Below are 23,962 nucleotides of genomic sequence, written 5' to 3'. Positions count from 1 at the left end.
TCCTGGATCTGCTGCAATGCCTCAATTTCAACAGTTTGTAATGTGAAGGTATTTATTTACACACACACACACACACAGTAACACACACACAGTAACACACACATACACACACAGTAACACACACATACACACACACAGTAACACACACACAGTAACTCATTTACTCTCTTTTATTTTGAATTCAACTTTCACTGGACTGAAGTGAACTTTCCTTTATTGAACTCTGAGTTCTGTTAGTGACACAAACATCCTGCAGTTAGTGTTTGTACCAGCAGATGGCGCCACTTCTCCATCCAGCCTCCTCTCTCTCTCTCTCTCTCTCTCTCTCTCTCTCTCTCTCTCTCTCTCTCTCTCTCTCTCTCTCTCTCTGCTCATTTCCTGTTTAGTTTACTTCCTCATGTGTGCTCTATGTGAAGCAGCTTCTTTACTCCTTCTGAAGGTATTTATTATAACTTTATTCAGTTTGTATTGTGAAGGTATTTATTCTAACTTTATTCAGTTTGTATTGTGAAGGTATTTATTATAACTTAATCAGTTTGTATTGTGAAGGTATTTATTATAACTTTATTCAGTTTGTATTGTGACAGTTTTCACAGTTTGATTCTTGAATGACTCTTTGTTCATCTTGTTAGTTTAGTTCCAGTAGAAACAGCAGAAATCTGTAGTTCTGAACTCTACTAACAGTCAACAGATCAACAGGAAGTGTTCCTCCATTTTAAAGTGTCTGATAACAGCTGACAGTACTGAGTCAGTGTTCATCAATAACTTCACACATTGTAATCTGTTACAGTTACTGATGATTACAAAGGAGGTAATTCATTTAGATTTGGCTTCTAGAGACTGGAACAGAGGTGGGGGGTGGGGGGCATAATATGTTAATATATAATAAGCTAATATATAATATGACTGTAGTGCTGTGGATGTAAATCAGTCAGTATAAAGGGCTTCAGGTAACTGGAGGTTCTTCTTCTCAGTGTTTATTCAGAGGTCTGATGAAGTATTATGAGTTTAGAGGATCTTTCTTCACACTCAATGTCCTCACTAATTAGTCTTATTGCTGCTCTGAACCTATTGAGCCTTCTGGAGCTGCAGAGCTGTCATTAATAATTAAAATCATAACAGAGATACAGTTCACATGTGTCCATGAAACACACTTCCTACTGCTGCATCACGATAAAACAGAAAGTCTATCAGTCTGTCTTTACATATAACTGAGAAGCTCCTCTCTAGTAAATCCTCTATTTTCCTCCTGAATCACAGCAACATGAACATCAGAGATCAGATCAGATTATTGTTCTCAGATAGATGTGATGATCTTCCAGCTGTTCTCTCTGTGTTTCCTCTACAGATGAAGGTAGAACGTCTCTGTGAGCTGATGTGAATCCAGCAGCATCTGTCCAGGTAACATGACGAGCTGCTGCTGCTCTGACTGGATATAGTAGACTTGGAAGAAGAGGAACATTTAAAATGATGAAGAGCTTTTCAAAGTCTGTTTAATAGAAGTGAAGGGTTAGTGAACCCGAGCCCTAACCCTAACCCTAACCCTAACCCAAAAAAACAGGAAGTGTTTCCCTCTAGTCTTCAAACCATCTAAAAGCTTCCTGTAGAAACATTTTCATTGCGTTCTCCTAAACCTGTATCGTAACTGTTCAGTTACGACGGCTCTGAACTCGTCACTTAAGAACACGTGTTGGTTGCATGAGGCTCATTGTGAGCTTTGTGAAAGTGATTTGTTGGACACTGCAGCTCAAAGTGCCAACAGCATATAAGTGTCAGATGAGTGTATTTAGTATTGAAGTGACTGAGCTGCTCTCCTCCAGTCAGAGCTGTGTGTGTTTGTCATGTGACTGAGAGGAATGAAGAGAAATGATGTGTTGTTGTGTTTGTGTGAAGGTGTTTCTCTGCTATGGATCAGTGTGAGGACAGAGAGGAGGGAGTCCCTCCCTCTAAAAGCTCTCTGTGTGGGGAACATGACAGCCAGACCAAAGCTCAGAGGTGAGATGAGGATCTCTAACTGTCCATCACTGTTCTCCACTGTTCTCCACTCACATCACTCCACCATCATTATTCACACTCAAAGCTCTGTGTGTGTTGTGTTGAAGGACAGAGAAGCAGCTCAGATCAGACTCTGCTGGACCTGAACGTGTACCTGAACCTGAACCTGAACCCAGCTGTGTGTCCATGAAGAGTGACCGGTCCATGGGGTACCCTATACATTTTAAATCTGGACAACCGGCTCATAGAAGGTAAGAATGTTTTCATTTCTTTTAAGATTTATTGTCTCTCTGTCAGAGAGAGAGAGAGATGAATGACCTGCAGCATTGGTCCCTGCTGGATTTGAACCAGGGACGCTGTGACTATGTGGTATGCTCTCTAACCACCAGGGCGCGCCACAGCTTCATTTCTATCCAACATGCACATTTATCAGAGCTGTTGTTGTTTCAGGATCCAGCAGAGACCAGACTCTCCTGGACCTGAACCTGGACCTGGACCTGAACCCAGCTGTCTGTCCATGAAGAGCGACCGGTCATATAACTTTTTCATTGATTTTAAAGGAGGACGTCCATCAGCTGATCAGATGTAAGCTGTAACTGACAGTAAACGTTATGTTAGAAATGAACTGGTTTATATGACGTGTTGTCCGACCTCGTCAGTGAAAAGCCGGCCGTCATAGAGAGGGAGGAGACGTGATCATCATTTAAATATGGAGATAACACATCACATGTTCACACAGTGATGGTCCAATATTATATGAGACAAAATATCATCAAACTTCATTATAAAAGATTTTCAGTGTATTTGTTCTTGACGTCTTTGTTCCAAACAGGATTGACTGGCTTTAACCCAAATGTATTGAAAGCTTGTTATCTATGAGCCACTCTCTGACACTTTCTCATTCTTTACTAATAGTTGTGAGTTTCACTGACATCATTCCCAGAGAGCAGAAATGCAGAATCATCACAGCAGCTGTCAGATCATTTATATACATAAGAAATAAAATAGAAGCATGCAGCACCTCACATGTAATATCCTGAGGTTCTGATAAAACCACTTCAACATCACACACTTTACTTTTTCCTGGAAGAAATAAACCATCTTACAGTACTGTAACTATGACAACAGCACTGAATGACTAACTGTGTCAAAGGCTTTCTGCAGGTCAGCATCATTCCCTCCATCAAGGATTGACTCATAAATCAAACACATGAATAAGACAGGAGCCAGTAGACTGAAGCTCATACAACAAACTGTGTCTGACCAAATACTCAACCTGCTCAAACACAAGACGTTCAAACACCTCAGACATGACACCTGCCTACTTTCTCACTTACACACACCTCAATGTCATGTTCATACTGGGAGCTGCCCAGTTCAACCAGTCTGATACAAGCAGACACTGAGCAGCTCCACTGCAGCAGCTGCAGGTTGTAGCTGCCTTGCTCCAGGGCACTTCAGCAGTGGACAGTGAGGGAGGGAGAGCTGTATGGAGGTTTGTTCAGAGCTGTTGGGACTAAACCAAACTGACTGATGAAGCCAAACACTGAGCTGAAAGCTACAACCAGACTGAGCTGTTGATTCTCAGTGGGATCAGCAGGACTAGTAAAGCTTTACCACTACAGGGAGTCATCTGATTCTCTGTTCACATCCAAATATCACTTGATGGACCTTTAGCTTGTGTTTGTCTCTGTGTGGACAGACATAATGTGAGCTCATTCTTCATGATTCCTCCACAGAGTGGACCAGGAGAGCTCAGAGGTTCCCAGTGGTCAGTCTGCCCAGCAGCATCAAACACACCTGGACTCCATATTTATGGTCTGTACATGTACAACAACTACTTTTACATCTATTGTGTTCACAATCATCTCCATGCTGCACTTTGTAGACCAGTGGATTGTCAGTGTGTCCAACATGGATCTGATGTTTGCTTCATGATGTTAGTTTGATTGTGTCATTCATATATTATTCTGTTCCAGCTGCTGGAGGAGAACATCGTCACTTTTGTGAAGAACGAGCTGAAGAAGATGCAGAAGCTTCTGAGTCCAGATTACCCAGAATGCTTAGAGAGTCAGAGGGAGGATGAGGAGGTGTTGGACGGTGAGGAGGAAGAGCAGAGGAGGAGAAGCAGAGATGCATTTCTGAAGATCACGCTGCACTTCCTGAGGAGAATGAAGCAGGAGGAGCTGGCTGAGCGTCTGCAGAGCAGTAAGAGGATTTTAACAGATTTAACATGATGGATAAATGAGACATTTACTGAAGTCTCAAGAGATGGAGGAAAATATGTTTATATGCTGTTTTGTGTTTGTTCATTCAGGAAGTCGTGCTGCAAAGTGTCGACGTAAACTCAAGTCTAACCTGCAGAAGAAGTTCCAGTGTCTGTTTGAGGGGATCGCTAAAGCAGGAAACCCAACCCTTCTGAATCAGATCTACACACCGCTCTACGTCACAGAGGGAGGGACTGCAGATGTCAATGATGAACATGAGGTCAGACAGATTGAAACAGCATCCAGGAAACCAGACAGACCAGAAACAACAATCAGACAAGAAGACATCTTTAAAGCCTCACCTGGAAGAGATGAACCAATCAGAACAGTGATGACAAAGGGAGTGGCTGGCATTGGGAAAACAGTCTTAACACAGAAGTTCACTCTGGACTGGGCTGAAGACAAAGCCAACCAGGACATACACTTCACATTTCCATTCACTTTCAGAGAGCTGAATGTGCTGAAAGAGAAAAAGTACAGCTTGGTGGAACTTGTTCATCACTTCTTTACTGAAACCAAAGAAGCAGGAATCTGCAGGTTTGAAGAGTTCCAGGTTGTGTTCATCTTTGACGGTCTGGATGAGTGTCGACTTCCTCTGGACTTCCACAACACTGAGATCCTGACTGATGTTACAGAGTCCACCTCAGTGGATGTGCTGCTGACAAACCTCATCAGGGGGAAACTGCTTCCCTCTGCTCGCCTCTGGATAACCACACGACCTGCAGCGGCCAATCAGATCCCTCCAGAGTGTGTTGGCATGGTGACAGAGGTCAGAGGGTTCACTGACCCACAGAAGGAGGAGTACTTCAGCAGGAGATTGATAGATGAGGAGCAGGCCAGCACCATCATCTCCCACATCAAGACATCACGAAGCCTCTACATCATGTGCCACATCCCAGTCTTCTGCTGGATCACTGCTACAGTTCTGGAGGATGTGTTGAAAAGCAGAGAGAGAGGAGCGCTGCCCAAGACCCTGACTGAGATGTACATCCACTTCCTGGTGGTTCAGTCCAAATTGAAGAAGGTGAAGTATGATGGAGGAGCTGAGACAGATCCACACTGGAGTCCAGAGAGCAGGAAGATGATTGAGTCTCTGGGAAAACTGGCTTTTGAGCAACTTCAGAAAGGAAACCTGATCTTCTATGAATCAGACCTGACAGAGTGTGGCATCGATATCAGAGCAGCCTCAGTGTACTCAGGAGTGTTCACACAGGTCTTTAAAGAGGAGAAAGGGCTGTACCAGGACACGGTGTTTTGCTTCGTCCATCTGAGCGTTCAGGAGTTTCTGGCTGCTCTTCATGTCCATCTGACATTCATCAACTCTGGAGTCAATCTGCTGGAAGAACAAACAACATCCAGGTTGTCTAAAGTGTTTAAAGACAAATCAACACGTTTCTACCAGAGTGCTGTGGACGAGGCCTTAAAGAGTCCAAATGGACACCTGGACTTGTTCCTCCGCTTCCTCCTGGGTCTATCACTGCAGACCAATCAGACTTTCCTACGAGGTCTGCTGAGACAGACAGGAAGTAGCTCACAGACCAATCAGAAAACAGTTCAGTACATCAAGAAGAAGCTGAGTGAGAATGTGTCTGCAGAGAGAAGCATCAATCTGTTCCACTGTCTGAATGAACTGAATGATCGTTCTCTAGTGGAGGAGATCCAACACTACCTGAGATCAGGAAGTCTCTCCACAGATAAACTGTCTCCTGCTCAGTGGTCAGCTCTGGTCTTCATCTTACTGTCATCAGATAAAGATCTGGACGTGTTTGACCTGAAGAAATACTCTGCTTCAGAGGAGGCTCTTCTGAGGCTGCTGCCAGTGGTCAAAGCCTCCAACAAAGCTCTGTAGGTGCACACAGAACTAAGATTCCAGATTAATGGAGTTTCATCTTTGCTCAATGAAGAAAAGTAATGTTTGCAATTCTTTTGTTCTGCTGATTCTTCTCCAGGTTGAGTGACTGTAACCTCTCAGAGAGAAGCTGTGCAGCTCTGTCCTCAGTTCTCAGCTCCCAGTCCTCTAGTCTGAGAGATCTGGACCTGAGTAACAACAACCTGCAGGATTCAGGAGTGAAGCAGCTTTCTGCTGGACTGGAGAGTCCACACTGCGGACTGGAAACTCTCAGGTCAGATCAAGTTATACTTTGTCTTTGAAGTATTTTTCTCATGTATTAGGTTCAGTTTTTCTAATATCAGGATTTCAGATTCACAAAAGTTTTTCACCAGGTCTTTATTTTCACAGGAAATAAAATGTTAGGATTTTCCAGTTTATCTTTCCTTGATGCAGCTTTATAAACTAAAGAAACTGATCTTTACTTTTATATCATGTGATTGAGATATTTACGTCTGTTTATCACAGATTCTGATGTATTTAACTTGTATCTTCAGACTGAGTGACTGTAACCTCTCAGAGAGAAGCTGTGCAGCTCTGTCTTCAGTTCTCAGCTCCCAGTCCTCTAGTCTGAGAGATCTGGACCTGAGTAACAACAACCTGCAGGATTCAGGAGTGAAGCAGCTTTCTGCTGGACTGGAGAGTCCACACTGTGGACTGGAAACTCTCAGGTCAGGATTCATCAACTTGTTCAACTGATCATCATTTAAACTGATTTATATGAGAAGATAAACACCTGGACATTTTCTCTACTCAGATTATCTTCAGCATGTGTTTAGACCCTGTGAATAACTTTCTATTAATATATATTTATTAGTTTTGTTGTGTCTCTGCTGTTGGAACCTGAAATACCAGAGAGGAGTTTAACTGTGTAACTGACCCAAAGTAAAACACACAGACAGTTATTCAGTGAACAGGTTTTGGTAACCGTTGTAGTTTCTTTTAATCTCAGAGCAGTATCTGTGCTGGGATGATAGTGATTGTTACTCACCATGGTGATATGACACTTCACCTCAGCTGTTATCTGGTTAACCACCATTTAATTATTCTTTTGTTTCAAACAACCTTAAAACTGGATGATCACTGAAACTGAATGAAGGAGTCAGAAATGTTTGCTTTCTGTTATCTTTTACTGTTATTTCCACAGTGTTCAGTCCTTATTTGTAACATTAGTTGTGATTCCTGTTCTGTATTCAACTGTGAGCATCTGAGACGGAGTCATTTAGCTCTGTGACGTGTTGGAGGTTTGATGTTCATACAAACTGTAGTCAGAGTCTGTCACCTGCAGCTCTTCATCCGATCAGCTCCCTGTGGCTGCTTTTTATTGAATATTATTTTATTAACATCTATTTTTAGCAGTTGCTAACATCATGTTGACTAAGGTTACAGGAAGCTGGAAGTACTTCACAGTAAAAGCTTTACAGTGGAAAGTATGAAGTTTAACTGTAAAGATGACAGATGACAGGTGATGACAGTAATAAACACAGGAGCTTCCAGTCCTGCAGTGATCTCAGATCATGTGACATGTGTGTTGTTTTGTGTGTTCAGTCTGTCAGGATGTCTGATCACAAAGGAAGGCTGTGCTTCTCTGGGCTCAGCTCTGAGTGCCAACCCCTCCCATCTGAGAGAGCTGGACCTGAGATACAATCATCCAGGAGACTCAGGAGAGAAGATCCTGTCTGCTGGACTGGAGGATCCACACTGGAGACTGGACACTCTCAGGTATGGACAGACAGGTGGACACTCTCAGGTATGGACAGACAGGTGGACACTCTCAGGTACGGACAGACAGGTGGACACTCTCAGGTAGAGACAGACAGGTGGACACTCTCAGGTATGGACAGACAGATGGACACTCTCAGGTATGGATAGATGGACGCTCTCAGGTAGAGACAGACAGGTGGACACTCTCAGGTATGGACAGACAGATGGACACTCTCAGGTATGGTTAGATGGACGCTCTCAGGTATGGACAGACAGATGGACACTCTCAGGTATGGACAGATGGACACTCTCAGGTATGGACAGACAGACCAACACTCTCAGGTATGGACAGATGGACACTCTCAGGTATAGACAGACAGGTAGACACTCTCAGGTATGGACAGACAGATGGACACACTCAGGTAAGGACAGACAGATTGACACTCATGGGTATGGACAGACAGGTGGACACTCTCAGGTATGGACAGACCGATGGACACACTCAGGTATGGACAGACAGATGGACACTCTCAGGTATGGACAGACAGGTTGACAGACAGGTGGACACTCAGGTACGGCCAAACAGGTAGACACTCTCAGGTATGGACACTCTCAGGTAGGGACAGACAAGTGGACAATCTCAGGTATGGACAGACAGGTGGACGCTCTCAGGTACGGACAGACAGGTGGACACTCTCAGGTATACACAGATGGACACTCTCAGGTATGGACAGACAGGTGGACACTCTCAGGTATACACAGATGGACACTCTCAGGTATGGACAGACAGGTGGACACTCTCAGGTATGGACAGACAGGTGGACAGACAGGTGTTTGACTCTCTCTCCTCCTTTCAGGCTGCAGCCTGCTGGAGAACGATGGGTGACACCAGGTCCTTGGAGATGTAAGTGTGTTTTCATTCATCAAACTGTGACATCACTCATTCACATCCTGCAGAGGATGAAGATGATGTCATCATCAATAACTGCAGCTGTATTGTGTCTCGTTCTCTCCATCAGATGCCTGTGAACTGGAACTGGATCCAAACACAATGCACAGAAGACTCAAACTGTCTGATAACAACAGGAAGGTGACATGTGTGAGGGAGGATCAGTTATATCCTGATCATCCAGACAGATTTGACTACTGGCCTCAGCTGCTGAGTAGAAATGATCTGACTGGTCGCTGTTACTGGGAGGTCGAGTGGAGAGGAAATGTTAATATATCAGTGAGTTACAGAAGAATCAGCAGGAAAGGAGACATTGACTGTTGGTTTGGAGGGAACGATCAGTCCTGGAGTCTGAGATGCTCTGATGATGATGGTCGTTACTCTGTCTGGCACAATAAGAGAGAAACATCCATCTCCTCCTCCTCCTCCTCCTCCTCCTCCTCCTCCTCCTCCTCCTCTGTCTCTAACAGAGTAGCAGTGTATGTGGACTGTCCTGCTGGCACTCTGTCCTTCTACAGAGTCTCCTCTGACACACTGATCCACCTCCACACCTTCAACACCACATTCACTGGACCTCTGTATGCTGGGTTTATGGTCTGGTCTGATTCCTCAGTGTCTCTGTGTGGTCTGTAGGACAGACAGTCTGCAGACAGACGGTTCAGTGTCTCTGTGTGGTCTGTAGGACAGACAGTCTGCAGACAGACGGTTCAGTCTGAACAGGATCACACACACAGCTGATATTTATGATCATTGTTATTTAGTATGCAGAGAATCATTGTACTGTAATTATAATGTAGTTTGTGTAATGAATCATTTCTAGTCCAGAATGAAGGACTGACAGTAGGAAGAGTCGTCATGTTTTATGTTAATGTCTGAACTACATTAAAGGCTCTGGTCATGTGACATGTTGACCAATCAGAGTCTCTCATTGGTTGTTGAGATGAGCTGATGTCACTCTGTGTCTTACAATAAAAACAGTTTCATGTTTTATTTCATCTTTGTGTTAATAGCTAATAATTATCTTAAATAATTATTCATTTATTGTCCAGCCTGCTGTTTCACATCCTTCAAGCCCAGAGACCACTGTACACTATGTTTGAGCACGCCAAGTTAGCCGCAGCACGCCAAAGCCGACTTGCTTACCGGGCAAGTTCAGTGTGTCAGGATGTCTGATCACAGAGGAAGGCTGTGCTTCTCTGGCCTCAGCTCTGAGGTCCAACCCCTCCCATCTGAGAGAGCTGGACCTGAGCTACAATCATCCAGGAGTCTCAGGAGAGAAGATCCTGTCTGCTGGACTGGAGGATCCACACTGGAGACTGGACACTCTCAGGTATGGACAGACAGGTGGACACTCTCAGGTAAGGACAGACAGGTGGACACTCTCAGATATGGACAGACAGTTGGACACTCTCAGGTATGGAGAAGACAGGTGGACACTCTCAAGTATGGACAGATAGGTGGACACTCTCAGATATGGACAGATAGGTGGACACTCAGGTATGGACAGACAGGTGGACACTCTCAGGTATGAACAGATAAGTGGACAATCTGCTGGACTGAAGGATCCACACTGGAGACTGGACACTCTCAGGTATGGACAGACAGGTGGACACTCTCAGGTATGGACAGACAGGTGGACACTCTCAGGTATGGATAGACAGGTTGACACTCTCAGGTATGGAGAAGACAGGTGGACACTCTCAAGTATGGACAGACAGGTGGACACTCTCAGGTATGGACAGACAGGTGGACACTCTAAGGTATGGACAGACAGATGGACACTCTCAGGTATGGACAGACAGGTGGACACTCTCAGGTATGGAGAAGACAGATGGACACTCTCAAGTATGGACAGATAGGTGGACACTCTCAGATGTGGACAGACAGATGGACACTCTCAGGTACAGACAGACAGGTGGAGACTCTCAGTTATGGACACTCTCAGGTATGGACAGACAGATGGATACTCTCAGGTATAGACAGACAGGTGGACACTCTCAGGTATGGACAGACAGATGGACACTCTCAGGTATAGAAAGACAGGTGGACACTCTCAAGTACGAAGAGACAGGTGGACACTCTCAAGTATGGACAGACAGGTGGACACTCTTAGGTATGGACAGACAGGTGGACACTCTCAAGTATGGACAGGTGGACACTCTTAGGTATGGACAGACAGATGGACACTCTCAGGTATGGACGGACAGGTGGACACTCTCAGGTATGAACAGATAAGTGGACACTCTCAGGTATGGACAGACAGATGGACACTCTCAAATATGGACAGGTGGACACTCTCAGGTATGTTTTGTGTCTTCAGTCTGTCAGGATGTCTGATCACAGAGGAAGGCTGTGTTTCTCTGGCCTCAGCTCTGAATGCCAACCCCTCCCATCTGAGAGAGCTGGACATGAGATACAATCATCCAGGAGACTCAGGAGAGAAAATCCTGTCTGCTGGACTGGACGATCCACACTGGAGACTGGACACTCTCAGGTATGGACAGACAGATGGACACTCTCAGGTATGGACAGACAGATTGACACTCTCAGGTATGGAGAAGACAGGTGGACACTCTCAAGTATGGACAGACAGGTGGACACTCTCAAGTATGGACAGACAGGTGGACACTCTCAGGTATGGACAGACAGGTGGACATTCTCAGGTATGGACAAACAGATGGACACTCTCAGGTATGGACAGACAGGTGGACACTCTCAGGTATGGAGAAGACAGGTGGACACTCTCAAGTATGGACAGATAGGTGGACACTCTCAGATATGGACAGGTGGACACTCTCAGGTATGGACAGACAGGTGGACACTCTCAGGTACAGACAGACAGGTGGAGTCTCTCAGGTACGGAGAGACAGGTGGACACGCTCAGGTACGGACAGACAAATGGACACTCTCAGGTATTGACAGACAGGTGGACACTCTCAGGTATGGAGAAGACAGGTGGACACTCAAGTATGGACAGATAGGTGGACACTCTCAGATATGGACAGACAGATGGACACTCTCAGGTACAGACAGACAGGTGGACACTCTCAGGTACGGACAGGTGGACACTCTCAGGTATGGACAGACAGGTGGAGTCTCTCAGGTACGGACAGACAGGTGGACACTCTCAGGTACGGACAGACAAATGGACACTCTCAGGTACAGACAGACAGGTGGACACTCTCAGGTATGGACAGACAGGTGGACACTCTCAGGTATGGACAGACAGATGGACACTCTCAGGTATAGACAGACAGGTGGACACTCTCAAGTACGAACAGACAGGTGGACACTCTCAGGTATGGAGAAGACAGGTGGACACTCTCAGGTATGTTTTGTGTCTTCAGTCTGTCAGGATGTCTGATCACAGAGGAAGGCTGTGTTTCTCTGGCCTCAGCTCTGAGTGCCAACCCCTCCCATCTGAGAGAGCTGGACATGAGATACAATCATCCAGGAGACTCAGGAGAGAAAATCCTGTCTGCTGGACTGAAGGATCCACACTGGAGACTGGACACTCTCAGGTATGGACAGACAGGTGGACACTCTCAGGTATGGACAGACAGGTTGACACTCTAAGGTATGGACAGACAGATGGACACTCTCAGGTATGGACAGACAGGTGGACACTCTCAGGTATGGAGAAGACAGGTGGACACTCTCAAGTATGGACAGATAGGTGGACACTCTCAGATATGGACAGACAGATGGACACTCTCAGGTACAGACAGACAGGTGGAGACTCTCAGTTATGGACACTCTCAGGTATGGACAGACAGATGGATACTCTCAGGTATAGACAGACAGGTGGACACTCTCAGGTATGTTTTGTGTCTTCAGTCTGTCAGGATGTCTGATCACAGAGGAAGGCTGTGTTTCTCTGGCCTCAGCTCTGAGTGCCAACCCCTCCCATCTGAGAGAGCTGGACATGAGATACAATCATCCAGGAGACTCAGGAGAGAAAATCCTGTCTGCTGGACTGAAGGATCCACACTGGAGACTGGACACTCTCAGGTATGGACAGACAGGTGGACACTCTCAGGTATGGACAGACAGGTTGACACTCTCAGGTATGGAGAAGACAGGTGGACACTCTCAAGTATGGACAGACAGGTGGACACTCTCAGGTATGGACAGACAGGTGGACACTCTAAGGTATGGACAGACAGATGGACACTCTCAGGTATGGACAGACAGGTGGACACTCTCAGGTATGGAGAAGACAGGTGGACACTCTCAAGTATGGACAGATAGGTGGACACTCTCAGATATGGACAGACAGATGGACACTCTCAGGTACAGACAGACAGGTGGAGACTCTCAGTTATGGACACTCTCAGGTATGGACAGACAGATGGATACTCTCAGGTATAGACAGACAGGTGGACACTCTCAGGTATGCTTTGTGTCTTCAGTCTGTCAGGATGTCTGATCACAGAGGAAGGCTGTGTTTCTCTGGCCTCAGCTCTGAGTGCCAACCCCTCCCATCTGAGAGAGCTGGACATGAGATACAATCATCCAGGAGACTCAGGAAAGAAAATCCTGTCTGCTGGACTGAAGGATCCACACTGGAGACTGGACACTCTCAGGTATGGACAGACAGGTGGACACTCTCAGGTATGGACAGACAGGTTGACACTCTCAGGTATGGAGAAGACAGGTGGACACTCTCAAGTATGGACAGACAGGTGGACACTCAGGTATGGACAGACAGGTGGACACTCTCAGGTATGGAGAAGACAGGTGGACACTCTCAAGTATGGACAGATAGGTGGACACTCTCAGATATGGACAGGTGGACACTCTCAGGTATGGACAGACAGGTGGACACTCAGGTACAGACAGACAGGTGGAGTCTCTCAGGTACGGAGAGACAGGTGGACACTCTCAGATACGGACAGACAAATGGACACTCTCAGGTATGGACAGACAGGTGGACACTCTCAGGTATGGACAGACAGATGGACACTCTAAGGTATAGACAGACAGGTGGACACTCTCAAGTAAAACAGACAGGTGGACACTCTATAGTATGGACAGACAGGTGGACACTCTTAGGTATGGACAGACAGGTGGACACTCTCAAGTATGGACAGGTGGACACTCTTAGGTATGGACAGACAGGTGGACACTCTAAGGTATGGACAGACAGATGGACACTCTCAGGTATAGACAGACAGGTGGACACTCTCAGGTATGGACAGACAGATGGACACTCTCAGGTATAGACAGACAGGTGGACACTCTCAAGTATGGACAGACAGGTGGACACTCTGAGGTATGGACAGACAGGTGGACACTCTTAGGTATGGACAGACAGGTGGACACTCTCAAGTATGGACAGGTGGACACTCTTAGGTATGGACAGACAGGTGGACACTCTCAGGTATGGACAGACAGGTGGACACTCTAAGGTATGGACAGACAGATGGACACTCTCAGGTATAGACAGACAGGTGGACACTCTCAGGTATGGACAGACAGATGGACACTCTCAGGTATAGACAGACAGGTGGACACTCTCAAGTATGGACAGACAGGTGGACACTCTGAGGTATAGACAGACAGGTGGACACTCTCAAGTATGGACAGACAGGTGGACACTCTCAGGTATGGACGGGTGGACACTCTCAGGTATGGACGGGTGGACACTCTCAGGTATGGACAGACCGACAGGTGGACACTCTCAGGTATGGACAGATGGACACTCTCAGGTATGGACAGACAGGTGGACACTCTCAGGTATGGACAGGTGGACACTCTCAGGTATGGACAGACTAGTGGACACTCTCAGGTATGGACAGACAGATGGACAGACAGGTGTTTGACTCTCTCTCCTCCTTTCAGCCTGCAGCCTGCTGGAGAACGATGGTTGACACCAGGTCTGAGGAAGTGTAAGTGTGTTTTCATTCATCAAACTGTGACATCACTCATTCACATCCTGCTGAGGATGAAGATGATGACATCATCAATAACTGCAGTTGTATTGTGTCTCGTTCTCTCCATCAGATGCCTGTGAACTGGAACTGGATCCAAACACAATGAACAGAAAACTCAAACTGTCTGATAACAACAGGAAGGTGACAGGTGTGGAGGAGGTTCAGTTATATCCTGATCATCCAGACAGATTTGACTTCTGGTGGCAGCTGCTGTGTAGAAGTGATCTGACTGGTCGCTGTTACTGGGAGGTCGAGTGGAGAGGAACAGTTTATATATCAGTGAGTTACAGAAGAATCAGCAGGAAAGGAGGCGGTGATGACAGTGGGTTTGGACATAATGATCAGTCCTGGAGTCTGGACTGCTCTGATGATGATGGTTACTCTGTCTGGCACAATAACAGAGAAACATCCATCTCCTCCTCCTCCTCCTCCTCCTCCTCCTCCTCCTCCTCCTCTGTCTCTAACAGAGTAGCAGTGTATGTGGACTGTCCTGCTGGCACTCTGTCCTTCTACAGAGTCTCCTCTGACACACTGATCCACCTCCACACCTTCAACACCACATTCACTGGACCTCTGTGTGCTGGGTTCTGGGTCTGCTCTGGTTCAGTGTCTCTGTGTGGTCTGTAGGACAGACAGTCTGCAGACAGACGGTTCAGTGTCTCTGTGTGGTCTGTAGGACAGACAGTCTGCAGACAGACGGTTCAGTCTCTCTGTGTGGTCTGTAGGACAGACAGTCTGCAGACAGACGGTTCAGTGTCTCTGTGTGGTCTGTAGGACAGACAGTCTGCAGACAGACGGTTCAGTGTCTCTGTGTGGTCTGTAGGACAGACAGTCTGCAGACAGACGGTTCAGTGTCTCTGTGTGGTCTGTAGGACAGACAGTCTGCAGACAGACGGTTCAGTGTCTCTGTGTGGTCTGTAGGACAGACAGTCTGCAGACAGACGGTTCAGTCTGAACAGGATCACACACACAGCTGATATTTATGATCATTGTTATTTAGTATGCAGAGAATCATTGTAGTGTCATTATAATGTAGTTTGTGTAATGAATCATTTCTAGTCCAGAATGAAGGACTGACAGTAGGAAGAGTCGTCATGTTTTATGTTAATGTCTGAACTACATTAAAGGCTCTGGTCATGTGACATGTTGACCAATCAGAGTCTCTGATTGGTTGTTGAGATGAGCTGATGTCACTCTGTGTCTTACAATAAAAACAGTTTCATGTTTTATTTCATCTTTGTGTTAATAGTTAATAATTAATAAGAAATAAAGAATTATCCAGAAACTGGAAATGTTAAATTATAAAGGTGAAGATATAAACAGGAAGTGGTTTAATGACCAGCAGAGTAAACAAGCAGAGAAACTGTCTGAGGGAAACAACACCTCTGCTCATTATGGCCCCCCCCCCCCAAACCAATAATCAATAACAGCTGATCAATAACAGCTGATCAGTGATCGATAACAGCTGATCAGTGATCAATAACAGCTGATCAGTGACGTCACAGAACCATTTAAATGAGCAGCTCTGTGACCTTTGACCCTCAGCAGGATTAAAACAGATTTAAAGTTTTATTTAAAGCTGCTGGAAAAAAACAGAACTTTATTAATAACACAGATAAATGACAGCAGACACTAATACTGTACATTAATATATTATATATTATATTGGGTCAATGGAGACCCCCCCCCCAACCCTAACCCCTACCCCTAACACTCAGACACACACACACACACACACACACACACACACACACACACACTCAGACATCTAGTTTAACTTTAGACTATAACCCCCCCCCCCCCGCCGCCTCGTGACCTGCTGATCTTTGCTGTACGTAACGCCGTCACGCTAACTCCTCAGTGTATGGAGGATTATACTCTTCCTCCTTCTTCTTCCTCCTCTTCCTCTTCTTCCTCCTCTTCCTCTCTGTCTGTCTGTCTGTGAGAACCAGAGCAGCGGACACCGCGGCAGCTGCAGGCCGAGCAGCGCAGCCTCTCCGCCGGGGAGACCGCAGGATGACTGCCGGGACCGGGACCGGAACACCGGAGACACCGGACCTGAGCCACCTGACGGAGGAGGAGCGGAGCATCATCCGGTCAGTGATGGACCGACAGAAGAAGGAGGAGCAGAGCGCGCGGAAGTAAGGAGATCATTGATTATTGATGCCTGATCAGGAGTCTGTTGCTCTGTCAGACCAGTGAAGCTTTTATTGATTAATCAGACTGATTCATGACGTATTAATCGTTTATGACGTATGACGGTGAGATTATTGAAAGATGATTCAAACATTTAGCGTCAGCAGTCTAATAAACGTCATCACACTTCTATTTTAACTGAAGCAGCAAATTTATGTTCACATGGAGTTTTATTCACGTAGAGTTTTATTCACGTAGAGTTTTGTTTACGTGGAGTTTTGTTTATGTAGTTTTGTTTAGATAGATTATTTATTTGTCCTTTCGGAAAATTGTTCTGTGCTGTTTTCAGTGCATCTGATACAAGTACAAAGACATTACAATAAACAAGAACACAATAGACAAACCATACACCCCCCCTCCCAGGACAAAAAGACAGGTTGACAATAGGACAAAAAAAAACAACTTAAATACAGTACAATACTAAAGTGCAATGTGCTATTCAGTCTTAGTTGTCTTATTTAACATGGATATGCTGGTAGGTATGAATGATCTGCGGGCTCTGTTTGTCTGGAATGAAGGCATCCTGAGCCTCCTACCTGAGGGCAACAACTCATATGTTTGATGTAAGGGGTGTGAGAGATCCTCACATTATTTGCCTTCTTTACCACCCTTGTTTCAACAGTCATGGCCATGCTATTTAGAGGCTGGCAAGCAATCTTGCTGGCCATGTTGACTATCCTGTGAAGCTTATTTTTATTTGCAATAGACAGAGAGAAGTACCAGGCCACAGAACAGAAACATAAAATGCTCTCCACAAAAGAATGGTAAAAGACCCGCATCATATCCCTATCTACTTTAAATTGCCTTAGCTTACGCATGAAGTACAGTCTCTGCATTCCCTTTTTGTAAATGGTGTCAGTGTTACAGCTCCAATTTAATTTGTCATCTATAACAGTTCCCAAATATTTATAGTTTGTTACAACCTCAATGTCTTCTCCATGTATGACCATGTTCTGGTGGATGTGACTGCCCATTCTAAAATCCACAATGAGTTCTTTTGTCTTTCTTATATTTAGATGAAGACAGCTAGACTCACACCACTCTACAAACTGATCCACCCATGCCCTGTATTGGGTCTCATTGTTGTTTTTAATTAACCCCACTATAGCAGTGTTGTCTGCGAATTTAATTGTGACGTGATCTGTTGTGTTGCTTTTACACTCATTGGTGTAAAGTGTAAATAGTACAGGGGAAATTACGCTCCCTTGTGGAGCCCCAGTGTTAGTCAAAATTGGGGAGGACACAGCTTTGTTTACTCGAACACACTGTGTTCTCTCAGTCAGAAAGGACTCAACCCATTTTATTAAGTTTGAATTTACACCCAAGTGCAAAAGCCTCTCCATCATAAGGTGGGGCCTGATTGTGTTAAACGCGGACGAGAAATCTATGAAGAGAACCCGAGCATATTGTTTGGGCCTGTCCAAGTGGCAATAGATGTTATGGAGCATGTACAATAGAGCATCGTCTGTGCTCCTCATGGCCCTATAAGCAAATTGTAAGGGATCAGTACTATGCTGCACTTCCCTCAGAACATGTTTTAAGACAATCCTCTCAAAACTCTTCATTATGATTGATGTTAGGGCCACGGGGCGATAGTCATTTAAAACACATGGTTTTGGCACCTTTGGAACTGGTACTATAACTGAAGATTTCCAGACCTTGGGAATATAATGTGTCTCCAGAGACATTTGAAAAAGATGTGCGAAAACATAGCTTAGTTGCTCACTGCACTCTTTAAGAACCCTCCCTCTTACATGATCAGGGCCAGATGATTTTTTGGGGTCAATTCTATTAAAGATTCTACGCACCTCATCATCAGTTACCCTGATTGAGGGGGTGTCATAGTTGTTGTCTAGTTGTTCTCTAATGGCCCTGCGTTGTGATGAAAAATCTGATGTTTCAAATCTGGCATAAAAATTGTTCAGTTCTTTTGCAAATGTTACATCATCTCCATCTATAGTAATATGTGTTTTCTTATCCTCCTTTCCAATCATTGTATACATCCCTTGCCATGCATGTCTTAGGTCGTTTCCTCTCATTTGCGCTTCAATCTTCAGTTTGTAATTTTGTTTGCTATCGTGTATTATCTGTCTAATTTCCTTCTGAATATCATTCATCTTTAACATGTCCCCCTGTTCAAATGCCATTCTTTTCCTTTTCAGTGCTAGTTTTAATTCTTTATTAACCCAAGGTTTATCATTTGGAGAGACTCTGAAAGTTGTATCTGGAATTACACAGTCCACACAAAACAGAATGTAGTCCGTGACAACAGAGTTCAGTTCTTCTAAGTTGGAACTTGTGTCCACAAAAGTATCCCACGTAGTGCAGTCAAAGCACCCTCTGAGGCGTTCAACAGAATCGTTAGTCCATCGTTTAATTGTTTTAATCTCTGGTTTCCGCGACTTCAACTTTTGTTTGTACTGTGGGACAAGGTGAATAACATTGTGGTCCGAATCACCAAGCGGTGCTTTTGCATAGCATTTGTAAGCGTCTTTAATATTCCCAAAGCATAGATCTAGGGTTCTCTCCCTCCTAGTCGCACACTTGACATATTGGTAGTAATTAGGCAACACACTTTTGATAGAACATCCATTAAAGTCTCCGAGGATAAACTTTGGGGCGTCGGGAGCAATGTTTTCTATTTTTGTCACTGCGTCACATATACTATTTGCAGCAGCCCTTGTGTTCGTGCGTGGGTGTATGTACACAACGGTGACAAATACTTGACCAAATTCCCTGGGCAAGTAAAAAGGCCTCAGCGACAGGGATAACAGCTCAATGTCCTCAGAGCACTGAGAGTCTCTGAGTGTGTAGTTATTGCACCATTCCTCATTAATGTATATGCATACTCCACCACCAAGCTTTTTGCCGGTTACTTGCACGTCTCTGTCCAACGTAATCGGGTCGCAAAATCCTGGAATTCTAAGGGATGAACTGTCAATCGTGTCTTTGAGCCATGTCTCCGTAAAACACAGCAAACAGCTTTCTCGAAATTCAGAAAGGTACCTCACTGCCGTTTGTAGCTCTGTCAGTTGTTTCAGCAGGGAGCGGGCGTTCGCCAGGATGACAGTAGGCAGAGGAGGTTTTCTCCCCCGTGCGCGTACCCTGCGGCGTACTCCACCACGTCCGCCTCTTTTCCTCCTTGCTGTTCCAGGTCGCCTTGAACACTCCTCGGGCAAATTGACTGGAAAGTTGTTAGTCTGCAAATCCCGCAATTGCAGTAGTTGGTCTCGGCTGTAGCGTAGAATCTCATCCGCTGTGACAGCGATCTTATCCGGAGTTTGGCCAGTGTTCAGTGAGAGAATGGCCGCCGGTAGCAACAGGTAGATTGCCAGGATAACGAGCAAAAACACCTGTAGACGCATCCTGCTCGGAGTTTATGTTGTTCTCGGCAGAGATCAAAACATCCAAAACCATGTGGGCCGGGTTTTTTGTAACAGAAGACAGCTTTAGACATGAACTATAACAAACAAACAAATAGTTCAGACGCACTGACTGGCACTCGTCGCCGCAGTGCAGCGCCGGAAGTAGAGTTTTGTTAACCTAGAGTTTTGTTTGCGTACAGCTTTGTTTACGTAAAGTTTTGTTTGCGTAGAGTTTTGTTTGCGTAGAGTTTTGTTTACGTAGAGTTTTGTTTACGTAGTTTTGTTTACGTAGAGTTTTGTTTACGTAGAGTTTTGTTTACGTAAAGTTGGTTTACGTACAGTTTTGTTTACGTGGAGTTTTGTTCACGTAGAATTTTGTTTACGTAGAGTTTTGTTTACGTAGAGTTTTATTCACGTAGAGTTTTATTCACGTGGAGTTTTATTCACGTAGAGTTTTATTCACGTAGAGTTTTGTTTACGTAGAGTTTTGTTTACGTAGAGTTTTGTTCACGTAGAGTTTTGTTTACGTAGAGTTTTGTTCACGTAGAGTTTTATTCACGTAGAGTTTTATTCATGTAGAGTTTTGTTTATGTACAGTTTTGTTTACGTACAGTTTTATTCACGTAGAGTTTTGTTCACGTAGTTTTGTTTACGTAGAGTTTTATTCACGTAGAGTTTTGTTTACGTAGTTTTGTTTATGTGGAGTTTTGTTTACGTAGAGTTTTGTTTACGTAGAGTTTTGTTTACGTGAAGTTTTGTTTACGTAGAGTTTTTGTGTACGTAGAGTTTTGTTCACGTAGAGTTTTGTTTACGTAGAGTTTTGTTCACGTAGAGTTTTGTTTACGTAGAATTTTGTTTACGTAGAGTTTTGTTCACGTACAGTTTTATTCACGTAGAGTTTTGTTTACGTAAAGTTTTGTTTACGTAGAGTTTTGTTTACGTAGAGTTTTGTTCACGTAGAGTTTTGTTTACGTAAAGTTTTGTTTACGTAGAGTTTTATTCACGTAGAGTTTTGTTTACGTAGTTTTATTCACGTAGAGTTTTATTCACGTAGAGTTTTCTTCACTTACATTTTTTTTCACATAGAGCTTTGTTCACGTAGAGTTTTGTTCACGTAGAGTTTTCTTCACTTACATTTTTTTTCACGTAGAGCTTTGTTCACGTAGAGTTTTGTTTACGTACAGTTTTGTTTACGTAGAGTTTTGTTTACGTAGAGTTTTGTTTACGTAGAGTTTAGTGTACGTAGAGTTTTGTTTACGTACAGTTTTGTTTGCGTAGAGTTTTGTTCACGTAGAGTTTTATTCACGTAGAGTTTTGTTCACGTAGAGGTTTTTTTTTCCGGCGTAGACGTCTTTTTTCAGCAGCAGACAGACAGGAAACAGGAGAGACCCGGATTCTAACGGGGGTCGGCAGCTGCGCTACCAGCGCGCCTACGTAGAGCTTTGTTCGTGTAGATTTGTTTTCACGTACAGTTTATTCACGTAGAGTTTTGTTTACATGGAGTTTTGTTTACGTACAGTTTATTTACGTGGGGTTCACACTATCATCATCAGGTCAGATCAGTAAGTTTTAGTTTTCGGTGACACGTGATGACATCACAGTGTGACGATATGAATTAGTAACCTGCAGTGACATCATAGTTTAGGGGCGTGGCCAACTGCACGTCATGGCAGTTTGTGTTTATTTCCTGTTATTTGTTATTTTGTTTTTTCAAATTAAATGTAATTTGAATTTGACTGAAATTGAACCTGCAGCTTTTTCCTGTTTCACTTTTTGCTTTCATGTGTTTCTGTTTCATCATCATCATCATCATCATCATCACCATCACCACCATCATCTTCATCATCATCATCACTATCACCACCATCATCATCATCTTCAGAGATCAGGAGGAAGTCAAATCTTCGTCACTTTCGTGAGTATCAGAAATACATTTCCCATCATGCACCAGTCCTGTTCAGCTGGAGGAGGCTACCAGCCAATCAGATCCCAGATCAGTTAATGAAACCTGCTTCCTGTCAGCTGACTGTGTGTTACCTGGACAGGTGGAACCCGTTGTCAGGAGTCAGTCAGCTGGTGTCGGAGGTTCTGCAGGTTCTCGGTCCGACTGACGAGGAGACGCAGTGAGTACAGCTGTGCTGCGTTCAGGAGCCGCTGCTACAATCAGACGTTCAGACTCTGTTTCACTCAGCTGCTGTTTGAATGAGCAGACGGAGCTCTGAACTGTCCTTTATCTCGTTGTTTGAACAGGAAGTTACATCAGCAGTTTGAGATGTGTAAGGACCAGGTGAGGAAGCTGGGGGCGGAGCCTCAGGGTGCTCGCACGGCGCCGGCCGACTCTCACACCTGCACCGTCTGTCACAAAACCAAGATGGCCGACGGCTGCGGCCGCACCTGCTGCTACTGTCAGGGCAACTTCTGCAACCGCTGCGGGGGGCGTGTCCTCCTCTCAGCCAATAAGGTCAGTGTGTGGGGGGGCGTGTCCTGTCAGCCAATAAGGTCAGTGTGTGGGGGGGCGTGTCCACATACACTGTACTTTCCTGTAGACGTCCGGATGACAGATTCCAGTCCCGGACATTCAATGTGCTTCTCTCTCCTCTCTCCTCTCCTCCCTCTCTCTTCTCTCCTTCCTCTCTCTCCTCTCTACTCCAACCGGTCCAGGCAGATGTTCTCCCACTCTGAGTCTGGTTCTGAGGGTTCTTCCTGTTAAAAGATGTTCTCCCACTCTGAGTCTGGTTCTGAGGGTTCTTCCTGTTAAAAGATGTTCTCCCACTCTGAGTCTGGTTCTGAGGGTTCTTCCTGTTAAAAGATGTTCTCCCACTCTGAGTCTGGTTCTGAGGGTTCTTCCTGTTAAAAGATGTTCTCCCACTCTGAGTCTGGTTCTGAGGGTTCTTCCTGTTAAAAGATGTTCTCCCACTCTGAGTCTGGTTCTGAGGGTTCTTCCTGTTAAAAGATGTTCTCCCACTCTGAGTCTGGTTCTGAGGGTTCTTCCTGTTAAAAGGAGTTTTTTCTCTCCACTGTCACCAAGTGCTGCTCATGTGGGAATGTTGGGTCTCTTTAAATGAAACCTGAAGAGTTCGGAGTCGTGGGACCGCTGACCAAGATGGCTGCCTAGAAATTACTCTCCCAAGAAATCACCCGACTTCGTCCTAATGCGACAGCAGTCTTCGCTACATGAGAAATAAAACCGGGTGAAACGGCGGATAAGTACTGTGCAAACGACTTGGTCCACTTTTAAAGTTGTGTGATGAAACCACGGGGATGGCGTCGGGTTCTAAACCAAGGTCCGCTAAACAAGGTGTTAGCTATGCTAATGTGGCTAGTGGCACCACAGCTAACAAGATAGCATCCTCGACAATGGAAGCTAACACGCTAGCCCCCCGCGAGAGACGAGATGACAGTGCTTCAAGCAACTCTACAAAAGGCCACGCAGGAAATGGCTCAAGTCAGCGATGTTCTCAAAGGCCTGCAGTCTGACGTTCAATCAGTTAAATCATCTCAGGCAAAGATGAAGACGATGTCTCTGCTATCTATGAGAGGCTCGACCAAGCTGATTCACGAATCATGGACTTGGAGACGGAGAACGCTCGGCTGTTTAAAGAAATAAAGAAGCGAGCCAAACAACATGAAGACCTGCAGAGAGCTGTGGGAGCTGTGATGCT

At 45.1% G+C, this 23,962-nt stretch overlaps 2 protein-coding genes and 1 long non-coding RNA gene across 3 annotated transcripts in view; all 3 read left to right on the top strand.

Annotated features, from left to right (window-relative positions):
- The first annotated feature begins 2,491 nt into the window (after positions 1–2,491).
- Positions 2,492–9,519, top strand: LOC128374509 (NLR family CARD domain-containing protein 3-like). Its single transcript, XM_053334777.1, has 9 exons — positions 2,492–2,580; positions 3,735–3,813; positions 3,975–4,203; positions 4,313–6,107; positions 6,212–6,385; positions 6,648–6,821; positions 8,712–8,758; positions 8,874–9,402; positions 9,486–9,519. Exons 1-9 carry the CDS (start codon positions 2,513–2,515, stop codon positions 9,517–9,519), a joined length of 3,129 nt encoding a protein of 1,042 aa, XP_053190752.1. The 5' UTR covers positions 2,492–2,512.
- Positions 9,520–13,375: 3,856 nt separating this feature from the next.
- On the top strand, positions 13,376–14,846 carry LOC128374481 (uncharacterized). Its single transcript, XR_008322999.1, has 3 exons — positions 13,376–13,389; positions 14,648–14,694; positions 14,810–14,846. It is a non-coding gene; the product is annotated as an uncharacterized LOC128374481 (long non-coding RNA).
- A 1,909-nt stretch (positions 14,847–16,755) lies between these two features.
- Positions 16,756–23,962, top strand: part of LOC128374508 (regulating synaptic membrane exocytosis protein 2-like) — a 44,161-nt gene continuing 36,954 nt past the window's right edge. Inside the window, exons 1-3 of the mRNA XM_053334776.1 lie at positions 16,756–16,880; positions 22,346–22,423; positions 22,551–22,761. Of these exons, the coding sequence (XP_053190751.1) occupies positions 16,756–16,880; positions 22,346–22,423; positions 22,551–22,761 (414 nt within the window). The remainder of the gene's footprint in view (positions 16,881–22,345; positions 22,424–22,550; positions 22,762–23,962) is intronic.

The sequence above is a fragment of the Scomber japonicus genome, chromosome 15, assembly GCF_027409825.1.
Source record: "Scomber japonicus isolate fScoJap1 chromosome 15, fScoJap1.pri, whole genome shotgun sequence".
NCBI lineage: Eukaryota > Metazoa > Chordata > Actinopteri > Scombriformes > Scombridae > Scomber > Scomber japonicus.
The sequence above is the reverse complement of the archived record's forward strand: the minus strand, read 5'-3'. Positions and strand labels throughout refer to the sequence as shown.